At 40.8% G+C, this 18,123-nt stretch overlaps 3 protein-coding genes across 7 annotated transcripts in view; 1 reads left to right on the top strand and 2 right to left on the bottom strand.

Annotated features, from left to right (window-relative positions):
* Positions 1 to 7,038, bottom strand: part of LOC103395519 (phosphatidylinositol-binding clathrin assembly protein-like) — a 29,421-nt gene extending 22,383 nt beyond the window's left edge. For 3 of the 5 annotated variants that reach the window (XM_017041680.2, XM_017041679.2, XM_017041678.2), the window contains exon 1: positions 5,827 to 7,038. In XM_017041680.2, coding sequence (XP_016897169.1) covers positions 5,827 to 5,956 — 130 coding nt within the window. In that variant the 5' untranslated portion in view covers positions 5,957 to 7,038. The remainder of the gene's footprint in view (positions 1 to 5,826) is intronic. The other 2 variants (XM_008333248.3, XM_025065420.1) reach the window with 1 other exon arrangement.
* A 3,386-nt stretch (positions 7,039 to 10,424) lies between these two features.
* Positions 10,425 to 13,004, bottom strand: rab38c (RAB38c, member of RAS oncogene family). Its single transcript, XM_025065862.1, has 4 exons — positions 12,794 to 13,004; positions 11,832 to 11,962; positions 11,299 to 11,436; positions 10,425 to 10,589 (listed from the first exon to the last, which is right to left on the bottom strand). Exons 1-4 carry the CDS (start codon positions 12,984 to 12,986, stop codon positions 10,425 to 10,427), a joined length of 627 nt encoding a protein of 208 aa, XP_024921630.1. The 5' UTR covers positions 12,987 to 13,004.
* Positions 13,005 to 13,694: 690 nt separating this feature from the next.
* On the top strand, positions 13,695 to 16,766 carry LOC103395522 (ras-related protein Rab-39B-like). The gene is made up of 4 exons (XM_008333250.3): positions 13,695 to 14,029; positions 15,060 to 15,291; positions 15,401 to 15,671; positions 16,198 to 16,766. The coding sequence occupies exons 2-4, from the start codon at positions 15,077 to 15,079 to the stop codon at positions 16,351 to 16,353; spliced, it is 642 nt and encodes a 213-aa protein (XP_008331472.1). The 5' UTR covers positions 13,695 to 14,029; positions 15,060 to 15,076; the 3' UTR covers positions 16,354 to 16,766.
* The last annotated feature ends 1,357 nt before the right edge of the window (positions 16,767 to 18,123 follow it).

The raw sequence follows: 18,123 nt of genomic DNA on the forward strand, positions 1-18,123 counted from the left end.
GTTGAAATAAAAAAGTATACCCGGGCCTGACGTAGTTACTATGTGATCCAGCAGAGGGCACACCAATCTGAATTAACTTTAAATTCCCCTCTTGGCTATCAGTAAAGAAAGATACCGTAACAGTGAATACTAGGTTATTTTGCTGTTAGCAAACAAGCTATTGACTGAAAGATTGAAAGCTAATTTTTTTAGTAGTTATTTGACTAATTTGCATGTGGTTATTAGCGTTTAGCACCACTGACAGACAGACAAATGATCTTTTACATCCTTAAAATGTAAATTTGTCTCTTCAGGAGTTGATCGTTGACGATAAGGTTTACAAATTAAATTACTTGCACTTTGAGCCTCAATGTTATAAAATAGTATGGCCATTATTATGGATCTACAAATAAAAGATTGTTATAATTGATTGATTGATAATTAGTATTTTGATTGAATTAAATGGACCATTTTTTTAAGCTTCTTGCTGATTAGTATCTGTTGTTTCTCACTTTTGCTCTTAAGTGAAATAGGAGGTTAAATAAAATGTCTCCAAACTTAATTCCATGTTAATGAGCAACAGTGGCAACTCTTAATTAAACTCTTAGTTAACTGGCTTGACGGCGGCGGGCCGTGGTGGCTTCTGCGAATCATAATTTGCAAATTGAATATGTTTGTACTTGAACAAAATTGCCTGTAAGTAATAGACCCTCAGCGACATTAGCCGCGCTGCGTCTCTGCCGCCGTGTATTTCCATGAAGATGGTTCTTCAGCTCGGAATTTATTGTCTTACAGAAGTATGTAACGAAGTATTGACCGTATGATTGTCAGCTCGCCTTATTGATAAGCGGCGGTGAACATCAATAACACCATTAAAATAAGCCCCAGGATATCGGCGTGCTAACATTTACATAGGGACAAGCATGATAAATTAAGGTGTCGCGACGTGACATTTACAGCATCTCTTACGCTTGGTAGGATAAAATACGACAGAAATTTAAGGCTGGTCAAAATACTCACGCACGGAATTAAATATTCGGTCTCAGGGGTGGTACACAGCGTTATCAAAAGCCGTGTGTTTTGCGGCGGTGTGAAACATATGGCCGCCGCAGCCGTGACAAACAACCAAACGCCATCACATGGTGAATAACGGCGGCGCGCACTTCCAGGGCAGAAGGTCATTTCTGGCCTGATTACTATTCTGCAGCTGATAAATCTGCTTTCTATTGCCACTCGCCACTATCTCACTCATGCAGAATATTGCCTAGTGAAAGTGAAATCCCATTACTCACAGTGTCATACTGATCATTCGCAATGGACTGTAAATAATCAACATTGGCCACTGGTGTCACCGACCAGTCTGTCAAGGTCATGACACCATGGAGGGGAGGAGAAAAGACCTGTCGATGTGAGACCCGGGCGCCGTCGCTCCCACTACCTTCACCGCCTTTGATTTATCATGGATTGTGTTTGTAGGAACGCTACGGCCGTTCATCTCGTCTTCTCAGCGTTCCCCGGGTGAGGACAGATCGATAACAAGTTGAGTATGTTTTAAAGGTAATTGAAATGTTGTCCGTATTCATCAAATTTCTACAATCAGCTAAAGCAGTCGCCGACCCCCAGATGCAGTCTGTGTTCTCTGTTTTTGTGACCTACATAAAAAAAAATGTATAAACCTGCTGCATGTGACTTTAAATCCCACTCGTGGCCTGAAACCTTCCTGCTTTAATCATCTTTGTGAGACCAGAACCTTTGGTGCAGACGTTCAAAGTCCGGCTCAGGGGCCTGACACTGCGTTTAAAGGTGTTTTATTTGGCCCACAGCTTCTTCTGTGTTATTCTACTACATCAAATATATTTCAAGGGCAGTTTTGTTTATTTCCCAACATTTCATCAGAATGTTTTTTAACTCATTCTGAATTTCTATTTTGTTGTTACCATTAACGTAGTACCTTTTCTAACCCATTATTTGGCTGTTTTTGGTCTTGGTATTCTCTAATGTTCAACTGTTTCAGCAATACTTGGACAAGACTTTACACCTAGATCTGGCCAACAGTTGGCATTTTGCAGTACTGTTGTTAGCTAAACATTAGATGTTTTTGTGGTAGTTTTTTTTTATCTTTAAAATCTGTTTTATTTTACTTTCTAAACATTAGATATTTTTGTGGTAGTTTTTTTTTAATCTTTAAAATCTGTTTTATTTTACATTAGGCTAAAGGAAATGGTCATTTACTAAATGGCTCCTTGTTCTATTTTTAGCTTTAACCTTTGGCTACTATTGCTATATTTTTTTTCTAACAACTTCTGACCCAATATTTATGTATTTCTGATCATGGTTTTGACTACCTTTCTGCTCGTTTTAAGCCTCCGTGTCTTCCTTTAAAGTATTTCCCCTAGAGATATTTTTTGGCTCGTTTGTTAGCCTCTTCTTAGTGTCTTCATTTACATCAGGATTATCTCCCGACAACAGGCATGTTGAGCTTAGTTTGTTGAGCTCTGGCCAAGAACAAAAACATTCCAAAAGCACGACATGTACTTGTGTGAAATGTTGAGCAACATTTGAACAGAACTATGTTTTTTCAAAGAGGGAAGAATGCAAACGGGAAAGTACTCGGGTACATTGTTTGTACGATGTGGGATGTACAGAGTAGAACACAGAGTAGGTCACAGGTATGTGAACGCTGAGACCTGACATTGACCCCACTGTCTTACACGGACACGTCTTACTCCCCCTGGGGGGCGCTGCTAAGAGTTCATTACCTTTTCTTTGTGTTCTCCACCTCTTCACCGAGGTCCTAACGGACAGTGTTAGGGATTAATGTCGCTGTCCTCCTGATCACAGACTAACTCTCTCCCTGTGTCCTCACCTGACCTCTGGACAGAAGACAGATATACCTCTATATTGTTGTCTTATGTGGAAAAGACAGGCCCACTAACAATGGGAAACTGAAAGTGTTTTATGGAGCGAGGTGTTGTCTATTAGAAAGAGTGCATTAGAATGGCTCAAGAACAAAACATCCCTTCAAGTCCAAATTTAATCCGAGCTGCCAGGAGGGTGAACGGAGCCAAGGCTTTACAGCTCCTGTCTTGGCACGGGGGCATTTTTACTCCTCCAATCATCGGCATCATGTGTCATGTGAGCACCGCGATGAAATATGGTCAAAAACACTCAGGAAAAATGCCCCTGTCCTTGAGACTGGACGACAGTTTGTCATGTAAATGCATTTTCACAATCTCCCATATTGATCTGGAGTCGAATTCACTGTAGATTTCTGAGAAACTCCGACACGCAGCTGCTGAGGAAGGCAGACGACCTTCTACCATTTAATAACTGCAGTGGTAAAATGCTTTCATAAAACTGCGGCTTCGCCAGTGAGCACAATAAAAAAAAAGCCCAACATGCTGTGCTGTGCCAGTGTCTTGATGCAGTTTATCTGATGAGGCCTAGCATGGCACTTCATTTGGAATCTTGGAGGATCTGATTTTCTGCAGGAATTAGGTCAGCAGTTAGTGTTTGTGTGGCAGGAGAATTTGACTTCTCCAGTTTGAGGGGACGGACACATTAGGACTGGAATCTATTACGGAGTCAGACTTGGGCCGTAAGGCAGATGATTTGGACCAATCCCAGTCCTTCACAGGACCGGGTGACTTTGGATAAAAAAAAAATTGCTCTTTGTTTGAGGAACTGTAATCTACAAAGCCTCAGAGTTGGTCACAGCAGATGTGGATTTGAGATAAAGAAAGACGTAAATAGGCCTGATCTCCACACTTGGCATCAAACTCTATGCAACTGCGACCGAGGTGCTCGTGATACCGACACTGTAATCTGGAGTATCTGCCGGTACCTTAGTGATAGTCTCCTTGTTTTCTGCGAGTTAAGATGAGTATTTGGGTTTAGGTATCGGATCAGACAGGTTATATTTGTTTTTTGTTTATATCTGATCGTGAAAAAATCATGACCAATTTCTGACCTATTTAAATTTTCGGGAATCGAACGCGTTGTACAACGTACAACGGATGCGTACAACGGATGCGTTGTACGTTGTACAGATTAGGAACTGCATCCGTTGTACGTTGTACAGATTAGGAACTGCACTAACCTGATGCACCATGGATTTGATTCAAGGCGTAGTATCTTTATGATGTTAGACAAATATCTCAAGAACACACCGACCAAATTGGAGTGGTGAATTCTCTTTCTGGATTTTTCCAGAATCTTCCTTTTGTTTTTAGAACATGAATTCCGACTGAGACGTTTTGGTTTGTGTTGACACGACATAAATATTTATCAGGTTTAGTGCCGAGTTGTCGGAGGTTGATATTTTGTGACTCGGAAAAGTCACCTGCGAAACACTGTGTATAATACTACTACTATATACTACTAAAGTATTTAAAACACAAGTCTGATCCTTCAACCACTGATCCACAGCCAGTGTTGTCTTTGTTGTGTTATAATCAGCCAATAACAGCGTCCGATGTCCAGATGGGCGAATCGCAGAAACTCTCTAATTAACTATGTTTTTTTTTCCAACCGGCGTGACTAAGAAACTATTCCTGTCCCTCGTACATGTGACGATCAGCGTTATTGGATGTAGCATGATGATAAATGATGAAACAGCGCCACCTCCTTCGCTCGTGGTGTTTTTTTCAGTTGATTGACATGTATTGCCTGGAGGTCTGGGGTCCTCCAGAGTCACCTCTGCTGTGGACAAATAAGTGACTAATCCACTGGCTAACTTGCTGGCGGACTGGCCCGGGCGTACGACAGCGATGACCGACTCTCCGGCAGCTTGGCTCCGGGCCTTGTTGTTTCCTCTCTGACTGATTTATTCACATTTCCTCTTGATTAGCCATCTTAACCCCCCCCCACTCCATCCTCCGTCCCTCCCCCCCATCTGTCCGTCTGTCTGCCTGTGTTTCTGTCATTGTGACGGTGAGTCCATCTGAACCGCGGCCTGACCGGCAGCCCCATTGATTACCCGTGCTCCCTATTGATCATGTCAAGTAATTATAGAGAGGAAAGAAAAGCCGCCCTCACCTCATCATCACTGGTTAAAAATCTACAAGAGCCATGAGACAAATCTCTTTCTGACTGTGTTTGCTGTAACTGCTGCAGGTGATTAGCATAGAGTGGAGATAAGGAAACGCATCCAAAATGCAAAAATCCATCAGCACAGCTGCACACACACACACACTCTCTCTCTCTCTTCCTCTCTCTCTCTCTCTCTCTGCAGAAACATTCATAAATGATAATAATGCAGCACAGAAACGTGACAGTGGGCTTTGAATGTGACATCCTGAGCGATGACCACAAAATGTTATGGTGATGCTGAACAAACAGTGTGTATGAGGTGTCTCCTGGGGATAATAGTCCTGATGCTGCTGCCACCGCCGCCGCCGCTGCTGCTACTGCTGCTGCTGCTGCTGATAGTGATATCCCAATGGGATAGGCCAACACTGTAAAGCTGCTGGTTGCAATATGATTAGCCTTATGCCAGAGTGGCCTATTTCCCCCCTGAATGACACATTTACACACACACACACACACATCCCAATGTCACTGTGGAGTTGATCACATCGTACACACAAAGGCGTCCGCAGCGTAAACTGCGCCTTAATTCAAAGGGAATGCACCTCATGTGTCTGACTATTTTTGGGGAGGTGACGTGGATGTGATGGCACGGAGCATTCAGCATCTCTTTGTGAGGACAGATGTGAGCTGTATGTGTGCATGCATGAGTGAGCTGCGGTAGTGTGTGTGTGTAGGAGAGAGAGAGGGAGGTAGAGGGAGAGAGAGAGAGAACATAGTGTATGCATATGTGCAGTGATGGCATGTTTTTGAACCTACAGTCAAGGTGCTTCTTCTTGGGTCCGCTGACTTCGTGCGTCGTGGCCTTGCACACGGCTTTGCTGATGGCTGAGCCGGTCATGCTGTGCTGCGCGGCGGCGATCCGGTCCGTGAAAGACTGTCCCGACATGTTCCGGAGGAGGAGGTGATAGTAGTAGAAGAGGAGGAGGAGGTGGTGGTGGAGGATGAGGCAGGCGGAGTGATGGTCGAGTCCGGGTGGGGGAGGACGATCAAAATGTCTTTAGCGGCAGGGGGGGGGGGGGGGGGGGGGGGGAGGGGGGGGGGGGGGGGGGGGGGCGGTGGGGTGCCCTCTGCGAGACTCGGTCGTCTAAAGAGGAGGTGCAGGGGGAGGCTGAGGAGGGCAGCAGCAGCTTTCACCGACCAGGATCCGGTGTGAGAATTCATGCGTCGGCCAAATTCAACATGACACCTTTCACGTCCAACCGATGAACCGCTGGATATTCAGTCTTTACGCTAAAAAAACGGAACATCGGGTCGCGTTCACTGTTTTTAAAAAACAAAGCTACAAAAAAAAGTGTCATTTATGATTTATCACAACAAAATCATATCGTTGTCGATATTAAAAGGTGAAAAACGGTGATGCGTCCCTGAAAATAGCCGGTGCCAAGGGCGAGAAGAGGCGGCGGGATAACGCGAGTCTCGTATCCCAAAAATAATCGCGAGCTCCGCCGCTGATTCTCATCAAATCCTCCCGTGTGATGAGCCGAGACGATATAAAACACCACCGTCGTTTCCTCTTCCTTCCTTTTTTTTCACCCGGTTTCTCCTCCAAATGTGCGCAAAGATCCGACCGCAAAAACCCAGCACCACCACTGCTGCTGCTGCTGCTGCTGCTGCCTCTGTGACTCCGTTCTATCCAGTCCTTCTCATCTTCCTACAAAAGCCCCAGCGTGTGTGTGTGTGTGTGTGTGTTTGCTCAGGTTGTCGATAGGCCGTGTCCCATTTTTTTTTTTTTTTATATGAGTCAAACTTGTGTGTGAGAGTGTGTAAAATGGCAGTACATGAATCAGGTGACTGAGAAAGGAGGGCGATTGGGCCACTTTCTCAGCGCCGGGGAGGGCATCTTAAAGCAGAAGGCTGCCCCTCGGAGGGAGCAAACGAGGATGGAGGTGCATCACCTCCTCCTGCATGGGGAGGAATGAGGAGTCAGATGTGACTGTTTCTCTGTTTGTACAGTTATTGGGCTTCATTGGAAAATGTTATATATATACATATATAAATATATTTACATATATATACAACAAACATATTATATATTTTATGTTTGTTTTATATATGTATAAATGTGTGTATATAAATATATACCATACAAATATTTGTCATTTTGAAAATTTAATTTTTAAAATTTTTTTTAGTCGTCCCAATTAGTGACAATTGACCTATCAAGAGTTTAATAATATATTAATATTTTTTTTAACATTTTTTTAGGTTAAATTCATCTTTTATAAACGTTATTTTCTGCCCTATTTCCTTTGCTCAATGTCATTGTTATTTAAAAAAAAATATATATATATTAGTGTGATCCTTATGTCGTCAGTAACTGACGTCAGAGGACAAAAGAGACGGATCCTCTATGTTGGCCAGCAATTTTCCACGGGTGATTGTGGCCACCTTTAGCCCACCCATGGGGGCGCCACTGCCCCCACAGGCACGATTCTCACCTACATATCTTGAATATTTTACATTTCGTAAACTTGAATATATATCAGTCCCAACCATATTATGAGTACCTATATTTGTGAAATTTCTAATCTAAAAGTCAGACCGCCCCCTGGTGGCCACTTAATGAATTTCTTTAGTGTTCATTTTATAATTTTACAATATAGTGTTTTTGTGTTTTCTTAACATGGACTTTACCACGTGGTGAGCACAGAGCGGGTGCAGGGAGAGTAGAAGGGGTAGAATAGGGGTAAAATAATTAAAATATTAATATTTTATTTATTTGTACCACAGCAGAGGAAATGCATTTATTTTTTTTATTTTATTTCCTTTCTTAAATGAGAATAGTATTTGCAGAACACAGTATTTTTTTTAACCTTTCTCCTGATCCGATCGTTTTATGGCAGAGATACCGTGGGTTCCACATTTTTTACCTTTCTCCTGATCCGAGCGTGTTATGGCAGAGATACCGTGGGTTCCACACCTGCCTTTAAATGTCACGGATACGCTATCTTTTCATGCTGTGTTTTTCAGTGAGGATCATTTAAACCAACCTGCAGCCGTTTTATCTGCATGGTTATATTAATGGGGTTTTTCCAGACGGCGGCATCTCCTGGGAAACTGCTGTAAAACTCCAGCAAAAATCCATTCCTGCAGGAAACTTTAACACCACAGCTGTGATTTAAAGCTTTGTTTTTCTAAAAATGTTCAGAACCTCCATAGAGGGAAATCATAGCCGAATAGTTTTGGTCTCTGTGGAGCTGCTGGAGGAGGATTAATAGTTTGTTGAGACTGACTGTAGGACCACAAAAAAAAAACAACATATACAGTTTTTCTCTTTCTGTTTGTTTGTTTTTTAATTACTGTTTATCACAGCCATTTCCTGACACGACTTTAACAAAGTTCATTAACAAAACAAAAACAAATTGTTATTGTAATCCCACAGATACTGATGGACAACAGTTACATCTGCATTTTCTTCCACCTAGTTCCTCTGCACTGGCGCTAACGTTTCACTAGTCCTCCCGTCCTGGACCAGTTTGTTCCAGTACAGCTGGGGTCGGCCATACACTGGACACAGATACGGACGGTTCTGGACCACGGTGATTATATTTCCTGATTATATATATCTATATTTTTATTTAGTATTTAGCTCTTCCTGATTAAACCAAATCCTCCAAATCTTAGGAGCAATTTTAATTAGGACTATAATGGTGTTTACCAAAATTTTATTAATTTTTTCCCGCTTTCACTTTTTAATATGTTTGTTTATATTTTACCCTATGCTTTGTTTACATTTAGCAAAATTAATTGAATTTTTTAAAATCAGTTTTCTGCTGACTCTCAGCATATTAGGACCATATTACAGTTTAAAATCACCAGCCAACAATCTGTGTATATCAGACCCACTAGAAACTAAACAATTCATTTTTAATTTTTTAACTGAATTGCAATCGCACAACAGCCCTAGTGTGAGTGCACCCAATTCAAATGAGGTGAGGGCCATCATTTCACTGGAGGGCCACATATTTTTGTTTAATATAAATACTTTATAATACGTCAGAACTAGTCATTTGTTTTAGCTTAGGACATTAGTAATTAAATATGAAAGATGAAATTAAATAATAATAATAAAAACGAAGTGCAAAATTATAATTGACACCTAGTTATGGACCTGATGCGGGGGAACTAGTGGTCCAGAAGTGGCCCCCAGCCCGGGAGTTCTTCCCCCCTTTTACTTTAAACACTTTTAAATGAACAAGTCCTACTTTGGCGAAGACCTGAAGTCTGTGTTTTTTTTTTAATGGTGCAGGTTTTATAATGTCCCCAGTCCAGTATAGAAGAAATACTGGTTTAAGTGGTTTATTCTTCACCGCTGCTGCTCTAATTAAAGACTTTCCTCAATCTGCTAACGCCCTACAGCATTTATCCGGTAATTACATGGACTGTTTAATGGCACTATCTGCTGATTTGCTTCTCCTCCATTATCATCTCCACGATTTTTTCTTTTTTATATGTTGTTTTAGTTTTTCCTGACTTTTTTTCCTCAGTGACAGGTGGGAGCAGATTTTCCACTCCACAGATCTGGGATCAGTATGTGATAAAAAAAAAAAATGTCGCTACAAAGCTGTTAGTAACGACACAGGACACGTTCCTGACACGCAGTAAAACACATTCCTCCTCATCCATTAAATACACAGCAGTGATGGACAGTGTGACGTGTGTGACGGTTAAGTCCACGCATCAACAGCAACGCACTCAATGACACACGTTTTTTTCCCCCCAGGAACCAGTTCAATCCAGTCTTTAAGATTAGGAACAAACCAAGTAATGCAGCTCACGAGGGGAGAAAAGACGTGTTCACAGAGTGTGTCGTGTTGTGTAAGAACGTAGTAAAAACAAAAATCATAATTAATTTGGTTTTGGCATAGTTATGTACGTAACCTCCAGGAAACAAAATTAACGAACCACCAGAGGGCGGCATTTTCCTATTTTTAAATCTCCGTTTTTACTTTGTTAGCTTATTTTGCTACTATTAGCCGACATATTTTTTTAAGGTTCTTTTGAATATAATTTTAGACACATTGTTATTGTTATCTTTACTTTTTTCTAACTAACTTTAACATTTACGTGATGGTTTATATAAGAGGACATTATGTTTGATTTACAGCTAGGGCTAATAACATTCACAAGTTTAAAGGTACACTGAGTCTAAAGACATCGAAACAGGACTTAACTTTGCTGTTTTATATCTGGGCTGTGGATTAGTTTGTGTGTTTTTTTGTTGTTTTTTTTTTTTTAACTTGACGTACTGTTTCTCATGAACCGAGGCATCGCAAAAATCTAGGAAATTCAGGCAAATTCACGGGGACCCCTAATTTACGCAGGGCCCCGATTTAACGACCAAAATCAACGATTTAATTTAATTTCACACAGGAGGAGCAGTTCAGATGATCCTTGGTGGTGCTGGTGTATCCAGACAGACTGATGGAGCCGGGTTCTCGCTCCATCACTGTGCTCTCCTCGTTGTTCAGGATGTGCTCCACCAGGCAGCGCACCGCCTCCTCAATGTTTGTGTTTTCCTGGTAGGGAAAAAAAAAAAGTTGAAAGTTGAACTAACTAGAGTTTAATGAGCTGTGAAATGTGAATTCTACATGGTAGATTTTCATAAGAAAGTCTTTTTGAACTCCAGGGGTCAAATCCATGTTCTGTACGCGCTCCGTGGAGAGGCCAGGATGTGACACTTTGTTCTTAAAACCCTCAGCGGTTCTTTGTGAGCTGCTCTGTTTGACCTATTTTCTGAATTTTCGCTCTTGCGTCCAACTCACACTACGGCTCCAAAAGACAGGAAAGAACAGGGAGCTAATTCACACCGGACTGCCGACGCTGGCAAAGCTCAGGGAAAGAAATAACCACATGAGCCAAAGGTTTGACCAACAGAGAAAGAGAGAAAGCACAGTGTAAAACACAAAACTCTGATGAGCAAAGTCAAATTCTAGATATTGAAACTTTAAAACATGTTTTGTCACTCCTTTTTTTTTGTTCGTTTCAGGTCCATGGAAAGATGTAACTGTGACTTTCAACGACCTGAAAACTGGTATTAATTTCTCATCCGTCCTGTGTTTGTCTTCACTTTTACCTTGGCTGACGTCTCAAACCATGACAGAATTTCTAAAATCTGTTTTTTTTTTTTGTTTGTTTCAGGTCCATGGAAAGATGTAACTGTGACTTTCAACGACCTGAAAACTGGTATTAATTTCTCATCCGTCCTGTGTTTGTCTTCAGTTTTACCTTGGCTGACGTCTCAAACCATCCGACAAAGCTGTTCTCCTTACAGAAGTGGTCGAGTTTGGGCTGCTGTGATCCCAGCTGATCCGACTTGTTGGCCAGGAGAACAGCTGGAACTGAGCGACCGTGGTTCAGAGTCACCTTAGGTCAGAAGAGGAGGAGGAGTTACACCCAGGTTAAACACAAAAAAAACTCATTTTTAGTTTCTAACCTTCAGGGTTATTTTTGCCTCTTTTAAAGACTAAGCAAATAGAATTATTTTTGTGAGTGTTGAGTGTTTAAGAAAAAGATGTTCCAACATTTTCCTTCTGCTCTGAGGTATTTTTTCTTTCTGGCAGCTTGGTCTTCACCATGTTCTCAGTGACTGAGAACCTTCAGAGAGGTTTCACACCATCCTGACAAACCCTGTCTTGGATCAGAGGTCAAAATGGTTGCCTATTTCTAAACTCCTAAGCCCTGGACCACACAGTGGATTCTGGGAGTTGTCTGTGTCTCAGATGTAGCTCAAAGACGAGTTCCACTTTGCAGCATCTGACCTTTGAATCCAGATCATCCTTCCACTTCAGCACGGCCTCGAATGTGGACGCCCTGGTCACGTCAAACACTACGAGGGCTCCCACCGCCTCCCGGTAATAGACCCGGGTCATGTTCCCATAACGCTCCTGTCCTGAGAAGCGTGGACACACATACACACACACACAGAAATAGTGACACCTTTCAGGTCAATATCCATAAAATTAAATAACCCCGCTGCATACTTTGCGTAGCTATGTGTGTGCGTGTGTGTTCACATCATGTGAGTGAAATTATGAGCAGCGTGTCACGTGAGTCACACCCAGGCACAAGATCTACATTCCTCAAGAGGACACAAACGACCTGGAGGAACCAAAACAAAAATATTCATTGTTTTATAAGACGAGCAGAGACACCAGTAACATCTGGGCCGTGAACGTTATACTGACTCAAGGTTTATCATGAGCAGCCGCAACCGGTAAAACCCTGTTTGTCTGTTTGTACAAGTGCTTTACACACAGCACATATTCATCCTCCAGATTATAATCCTAACTCCAGCAGTTTCAGCCTCTCCAACTGTTTTATTCCTATTTTCTTCATTTAATACTCACTATCAAAATATAATATATAAAATGACCAAATATGTTTATTATATATTTGCTCTGCCTTCACGGTTATTTTTAGGTATAGTCGACTACTGTTAATGCATTAGTTTATAATAATGTACAAATATAATTTGTGGGATGAGGTTTTTGCCTCTTTGAGTCCAGAAACTGGTCCCATGATGGACAGCAGGTGCTCAGCCTGCTGATCTTTTTTACCCCAAATAAAATGAGATTTTTTTTTAAATGGCATTTTATGTGATTAAGAAATGAATATAATGAATGTATATTAAAAAATATTATAATTTTTATAGAATTATTATTTAAATGATCAATCGAATCAATAAATGCATTTATATAAATGAAATAATTCAATGACACACCTGCTATGTCCCACATCTGCAGCCTGATCACGGTGTCCTTGTCCCACTGCACGACCTTCAGGGCGAAGTCCACGCCGATGGTGGCTCTGTAGTGATGGGAGAAGATCTGATGGACGTAGCGCTTGATGATGGACGTCTTCCCGACCCCCAGGTCCCCGATGACCAAGACTTTGAAGAGGAGCTCCCGCTGCATGGCTCTGCAGCTCCGAAGAGGCAAGTATTATAAAAAAATATATTAATAATCCTTCTTAGTGGGACAGAAAAAAGAACTGGAGAAAAAAGACGGAACGAAGCTGTAGATGAATCACCGCAAAACGTCGTAAAAAAACACAAGAAAGAACAAGAAAATCGAGCACATTCTGTTTCGTCTAAAGAATGGAATGTCGGGATCAAACATCCAAAGTGTACAGAAGAAGAGTGTGAAGTTTTTAGCCTCTGTTGTAACTTATATGTGGGGGTTTTCTCTCGCTTTGCTTCTACTAATAACTTTTAAATATAAGATGACAACTGTAGGTGGTGCGTTCACGTACTGCTCGTACATAAGATACACGAGTCGTGGGTAACATACGGCAAAGAAAAATAGTTATATAAAATGTATGTAATACCAATCTCTCACTCAGGGAAATTAAATAAAATAACAGAAGAAAACTTGAAAGCAATTATTCCAGCTAATAAAGTAGCCTAGCTCTGTTTTGTTGGTAACGTTCGTACAAAGTTCGATTTAAAGATGGCGTTTTTGGTCGAACTTATTTGATATCGTTTAAGTATTATATGTTATGATAACTATTTACAACATTATATTATATTGTTCGTTGCCCAAAACTGATTAAAATCAATCTCGTAAGTAGCTGATGCTAACAATAACAAATCGTTTTTGTTTTTTTTAATTTCTCACAGTCAGTGAAGGCATCGTCAGCTCCAGCGTTGCTGTTGCGCCGCTCTGTGTACAGTTACGGTAACGCTGGTGCTGATGAGAGGAGGCTGCTGCTGCTGCCATTTCATCATTACATCATGACGGAAACATTTTCCTCCTGATCGTTAATGGAGCCTCGTCCGTCTGTTCACACCGACCACGACGTTCGACTTCGGGCACGACGTATGATACTACAGTAGCTGTGACGTCATCGACCACCTCTCCCCCGCAAGCAACACAACCACCGCTAAACTGGAGAACTGTTTCTTACAACATCCGTCCAAACATGGGGTTTCTCTGCTGATCGGGTGATTTTTTTTAAGGTGAGTGAATTCAATTTTTTACTTTTTTTGTTTAGTTTTTTTTGTTAATATAATTATCATCACAGTTGTTTTTATTTTTGTTAATATAATTATCATCACAGTCACAGACAGTCAACAGCTTCACAATAACAGGGCTGGGCCTTTTACAGTTGACCGAAAGCTTCCTCTGGGTGGCGCTAATGACTGTTAGCAGTTTGTGATTTTTTTTGTAGATTTAATATGACGTGTGTTATGAGGGTTCATGTGGTCCAGCAGTTTTGTGATTGCTGTATAGGAGCCAGTTTAGGATCCACATGGGAGATGGGTGTGTTTACTGTGTGTGTGTGTGTGTGTGTGAGAGAGAGAGAGAGGAGGGGATATTATTATCTCTCTGTCTGTGTCTTCACCCTCTTCTTAAAATGACTGGAAACCACGTGGCCAATGCTGGTACAGAAGAGAATGATCTCATAGTGTAAACTTAGCATTTATGTTTTGTTCAAAGTAACAGAAAACATTGTTACATTGAACAATAACAATGCTGTTAAAAAATATTATTATTTTTATTTATTTTTTTGATAAAACAATAATGCTACTAAAACGAAAAGTCACCACAGAATGAGCTACAAGTGGAACTAATGCAGCTGTAGTTGAGAAATAAAATTAAAACATTGAATGTTTTAATCCCAGTGTTTAACTAAAGAATGAAAATATATAAAAAAATAAGGCATACAGTATAGAAATACAGAAGCCAAATTGAATTAAAAGTTTAAAATGTGCTACAGTGAAGTGAATGACACAAAGGAATTGAATCATTATATAATAAATTAGCCAAAAAAATAAGTTAGTTTTAAAATATAGCAAGAGACGCTGAAGAAAGATAGCTAAGAGTTAGTCGAGGAGTACCAAAAAAAAAAGATGAGAAGTTACCAAAATAAGTCCATAATGTAACAAATAAGCTAAGTGTTAGCCATGAGGTGCTGTCAGTTATCAGTCAGGAGCGAGAGCTAACTTCCTGTTCCTCCGTCTGGGGTTTGTTCTCATCCCTCCACAGAACTCTTCTCCTCCGACATGGAAACCATATGGCTCTATCAGTTTCGTCTGATCGTCATCGGGGATTCCACCGTGGGGAAGTCCTGTCTGATCCGTAGGTTCACGGAGGGACGCTTCGCCCAGGTCTCAGACCCCACCGTGGGGGTGGACTTCTTCTCTCGCCTGGTGGAGATCGAACCAGGGAAAAGGATCAAACTGCAGATCTGGGACACGGCCGGACAGGAGAGGTTCAGGTAAAGACGAGGGAGGAGTGGGATGGAAAAAAAAAAGACTCAGTCTGAAGTGTTCTTAATTTTTTTTTTTTTATTTTATTTTAACAAACCCCATCGTCCCTCCGTCCAGATCCATCACCAGGGCTTACTACCGCAACTCAGTGGGGGGGCTTTTACTCTTTGACATCACAAACCACAGATCCTTCCAGAACGTCTACGACTGGCTGGAGGAGGCCAGGAGCCACGTGCAGCCGCACAGCATCGTCTTCCTGCTGGTGGGTCACAAGTGCGACCTGGAGGCTCAGCGTCAGGTGACGCAGCAGGAGGCGGAGAAGCTGGCGGGAGCCTACGGTATGAAGTATGTGGAGACGTCAGCGCGAGACGCCATCAACGTGGAAAAGGTTTGGACGTTTTGTTTCTTTTTTTTAAGGACAAAAGACAACAAAGTTCAATGTAATAATAAAAAAAAACCCATAAGGGTTGTGGATCGTGGGCGTCATGGACAACTGGTCATTTCTTTTTAAGAAATTCTTGGTAACAATCTGCATCAACCTTTTTAAAAATGTTTTTTAAATTTAATTAAAGTGAACCACTTGTCAATGGCAGCTGGTGGACTCGAACCTGAAACCTTCCAGAACCAAGTCCACCACTGCCTCAAAACTTTTATGAAAACTTGAAATGCCACGAAACCTCTATATATTATACATTAAATGTATAAATATTTTTTATTCTATTCTTATTAGTAGAGAGGATTCTTTAAACAAATATTTCAGACCTGAAACTGAAACTCTACCTGGACTTTTTTTATGTATCATAATGACAACAGAGGAAAACTTGATCTTTATTTTCATCATCTTTAATAATTAATTTTAAATCCTCGTGTTTTTCCCTGCTGCTGCTCCTCTTCTTCTCCTCCTCCTCCTCCAGGCCTTCGTGGACCTGACGAGGGAGATCTTTGACCTGGTGCGGAGCGGAGACATCAAGATCCAGGACGGTTGGGAGGGCGTGAAGAGCGGCTTCGTCCCAAACATCGTCCACTCCTCTGAGGAAGTCACCAAAGGTGGACGGCAGTGTTACTGCTGACGCAGCGGTGACTGCCAAAAGTGCACGGAACTTTTCTGTTCTGTGAAAAGCGCTGGTACTTTATAGACACTCTTTTCCTGATTATGGCTCGGTTCCACACTGTGGACAGACGAGCACCAGACCGAAGAGCGCACGTCCACGTGGACAAGACTGTGACGAACTTCCGCATCAGATCGTCTCCGCGTCGGCCAATCAAACTCCGGAGTGGATCAGATTACAGATTGTACTGCACTAATAATCCATTAGTCATAAAATCCAATCCAACTAATAAACTGCTTTGCTCTTTCACGGCACAATGAAGATCACCAAATATTTAACCAAAGTAACAAACACGGTCGTATTTGTTTGAAGTTGGATTGCACAGAAAAAAAAACATGTTTAAAAACATGTATGCAAAAAAAAAAAAAAAAAAACTAGCTGCTTGACTAATGGTCACCGGTTAAACATCTGCAGTTTAACTGGTGAATTTCATTCAGTTTTTGCTGAGGTTGCGTGAGTTCAATAAACTAAGGCCTTTTGTACAGAACCTCAGTTTGTTTACTTCTAAAAAAAAAACCCAAAACAAGCATCAGACGTGTTTGGACGTCTGTATAATTTATATTTCTGTCACTTTTTATTTTTTTAGTTATGGCAAATTTTCCTACTATTTACCATTGGAATTGAATGAGTTTATATACTTTTTTTTTAAAAATTATATATTTTTTATTTTTTGTAATTATCATAATTTTCACACCATTTTCAATCATTGTTTTATTAACACATTTAAAGTAGATAACAATAATATTTACTAATATAACAGTCATTTAAAACAAAACTAAATACATAGTAAAAAATCCACAACTCCAGTTAAACCAATGCTTCCAAAGAATTTTAAATCTTATATATATATATATATTTTTTTTTTTGATGAGCAGAATTCCTGACTCCTGCTCTGATTCATGGCTTAAGTTCTGATTTTTTTATTTTTCAGCTTTAGAAGCTGATCGAAAATATTCACAAAGTTTCTTTAACCTGTAAATATAAAATTCAAGGAGGCTGGAAACACAAGGATATCACGTCACGCGACGTGTAAATAATTCAGCTGAAACCAAACCCTGACGAAGTTGACTGTTCGGCGTTGTTGTGACATCCACTGTCATCAATGATTAATGTCTGGAAACATGGAGGTAAAAAACAAAACAAAAAAACAATTAGACGCAAAATACAGTGGGAAAATGTGAAAACATGGAGGTCGCATGATGATGTGTGTAATTCTCTTTGTCACCACTAGATGGGTGTACCGGATGTAGTAGGAGAGTTAACTGAAAGGGATCGTGCAGCTCGATCTGTGGCCGCCATGGTGAGTGTTTTGAGTTTTACTTGAGCTTTTTTTTAATGTCGTGGTCAAACGTTGGAGTGTTTGTGTTTTTTCCCTGTTTGTTTAGTAGTTGGTTTGAAGTAGTAGTTTGTACCGGTTGGGTTTGTTTGTCGTTAGGTTTTTGTCAGTGTTTCCCTGCTCGCGTCTCACTCTCTCCAATTAAGAACAGGTGGAAATGCTAATGGCTAACTTTTAAAGGTAGTTGTACTGAGTCAAAGAGCCAAACATATTTGCCACCCCCCCCCCCCAAAAAAACAAAAACAAATCGTGTTAACGATAACTTAAAACTTTTAAATTATTGTGGCAGTAAAATACTATACCAATAATTTCCGCAACAAATCTCCGAAAAAAAAAGTTTCTCAAAAATGCTAAACTACTAAAAATACTAAAGTCTATTTTTTCTGAATTTTAAC

This window comes from Cynoglossus semilaevis, chromosome 19 (genome assembly GCF_000523025.1).
Source record: "Cynoglossus semilaevis isolate Cse_v1.0 chromosome 19, Cse_v1.0, whole genome shotgun sequence".
NCBI classification, from domain to species: Eukaryota; Metazoa; Chordata; class Actinopteri; order Pleuronectiformes; family Cynoglossidae; genus Cynoglossus; species Cynoglossus semilaevis.

What these genes read in the sequence shown, in the direction of transcription:
- LOC103395522 (XM_008333250.3), top strand. Translation starts at nt 15,077, where the DNA reads ATGGAAACCATATGGCTCTATCAGTTTCGTCTGATCGTCATCGGGGAT. An exon ending in GCCGGACAGGAGAGGTTCAG is followed by an intron (nt 15,292 to 15,400) that starts GTAAAGACGAGG and finishes CCCTCCGTCCAG; the next exon opens with ATCCATCACCAGGGCTTACT. An exon ending in ACGCCATCAACGTGGAAAAG is followed by an intron (nt 15,672 to 16,197) that starts GTTTGGACGTTT and finishes CTCCTCCTCCAG; the next exon opens with GCCTTCGTGGACCTGACGAG.
- rab38c (XM_025065862.1), bottom strand. Translation starts at nt 12,986, where the DNA reads ATGCAGCGGGAGCTCCTCTTCAAAGTCTTGGTCATCGGGGACCTGGGG. An exon ending in GCAGATGTGGGACATAGCAG is followed by an intron (nt 11,963 to 12,793) that starts GTGTGTCATTGA and finishes CACGCTTCTCAG; the next exon opens with GACAGGAGCGTTATGGGAAC. An exon ending in AGGATGATCTGGATTCAAAG is followed by an intron (nt 11,437 to 11,831) that starts GTCAGATGCTGC and finishes TTCTGACCTAAG; the next exon opens with GTGACTCTGAACCACGGTCG.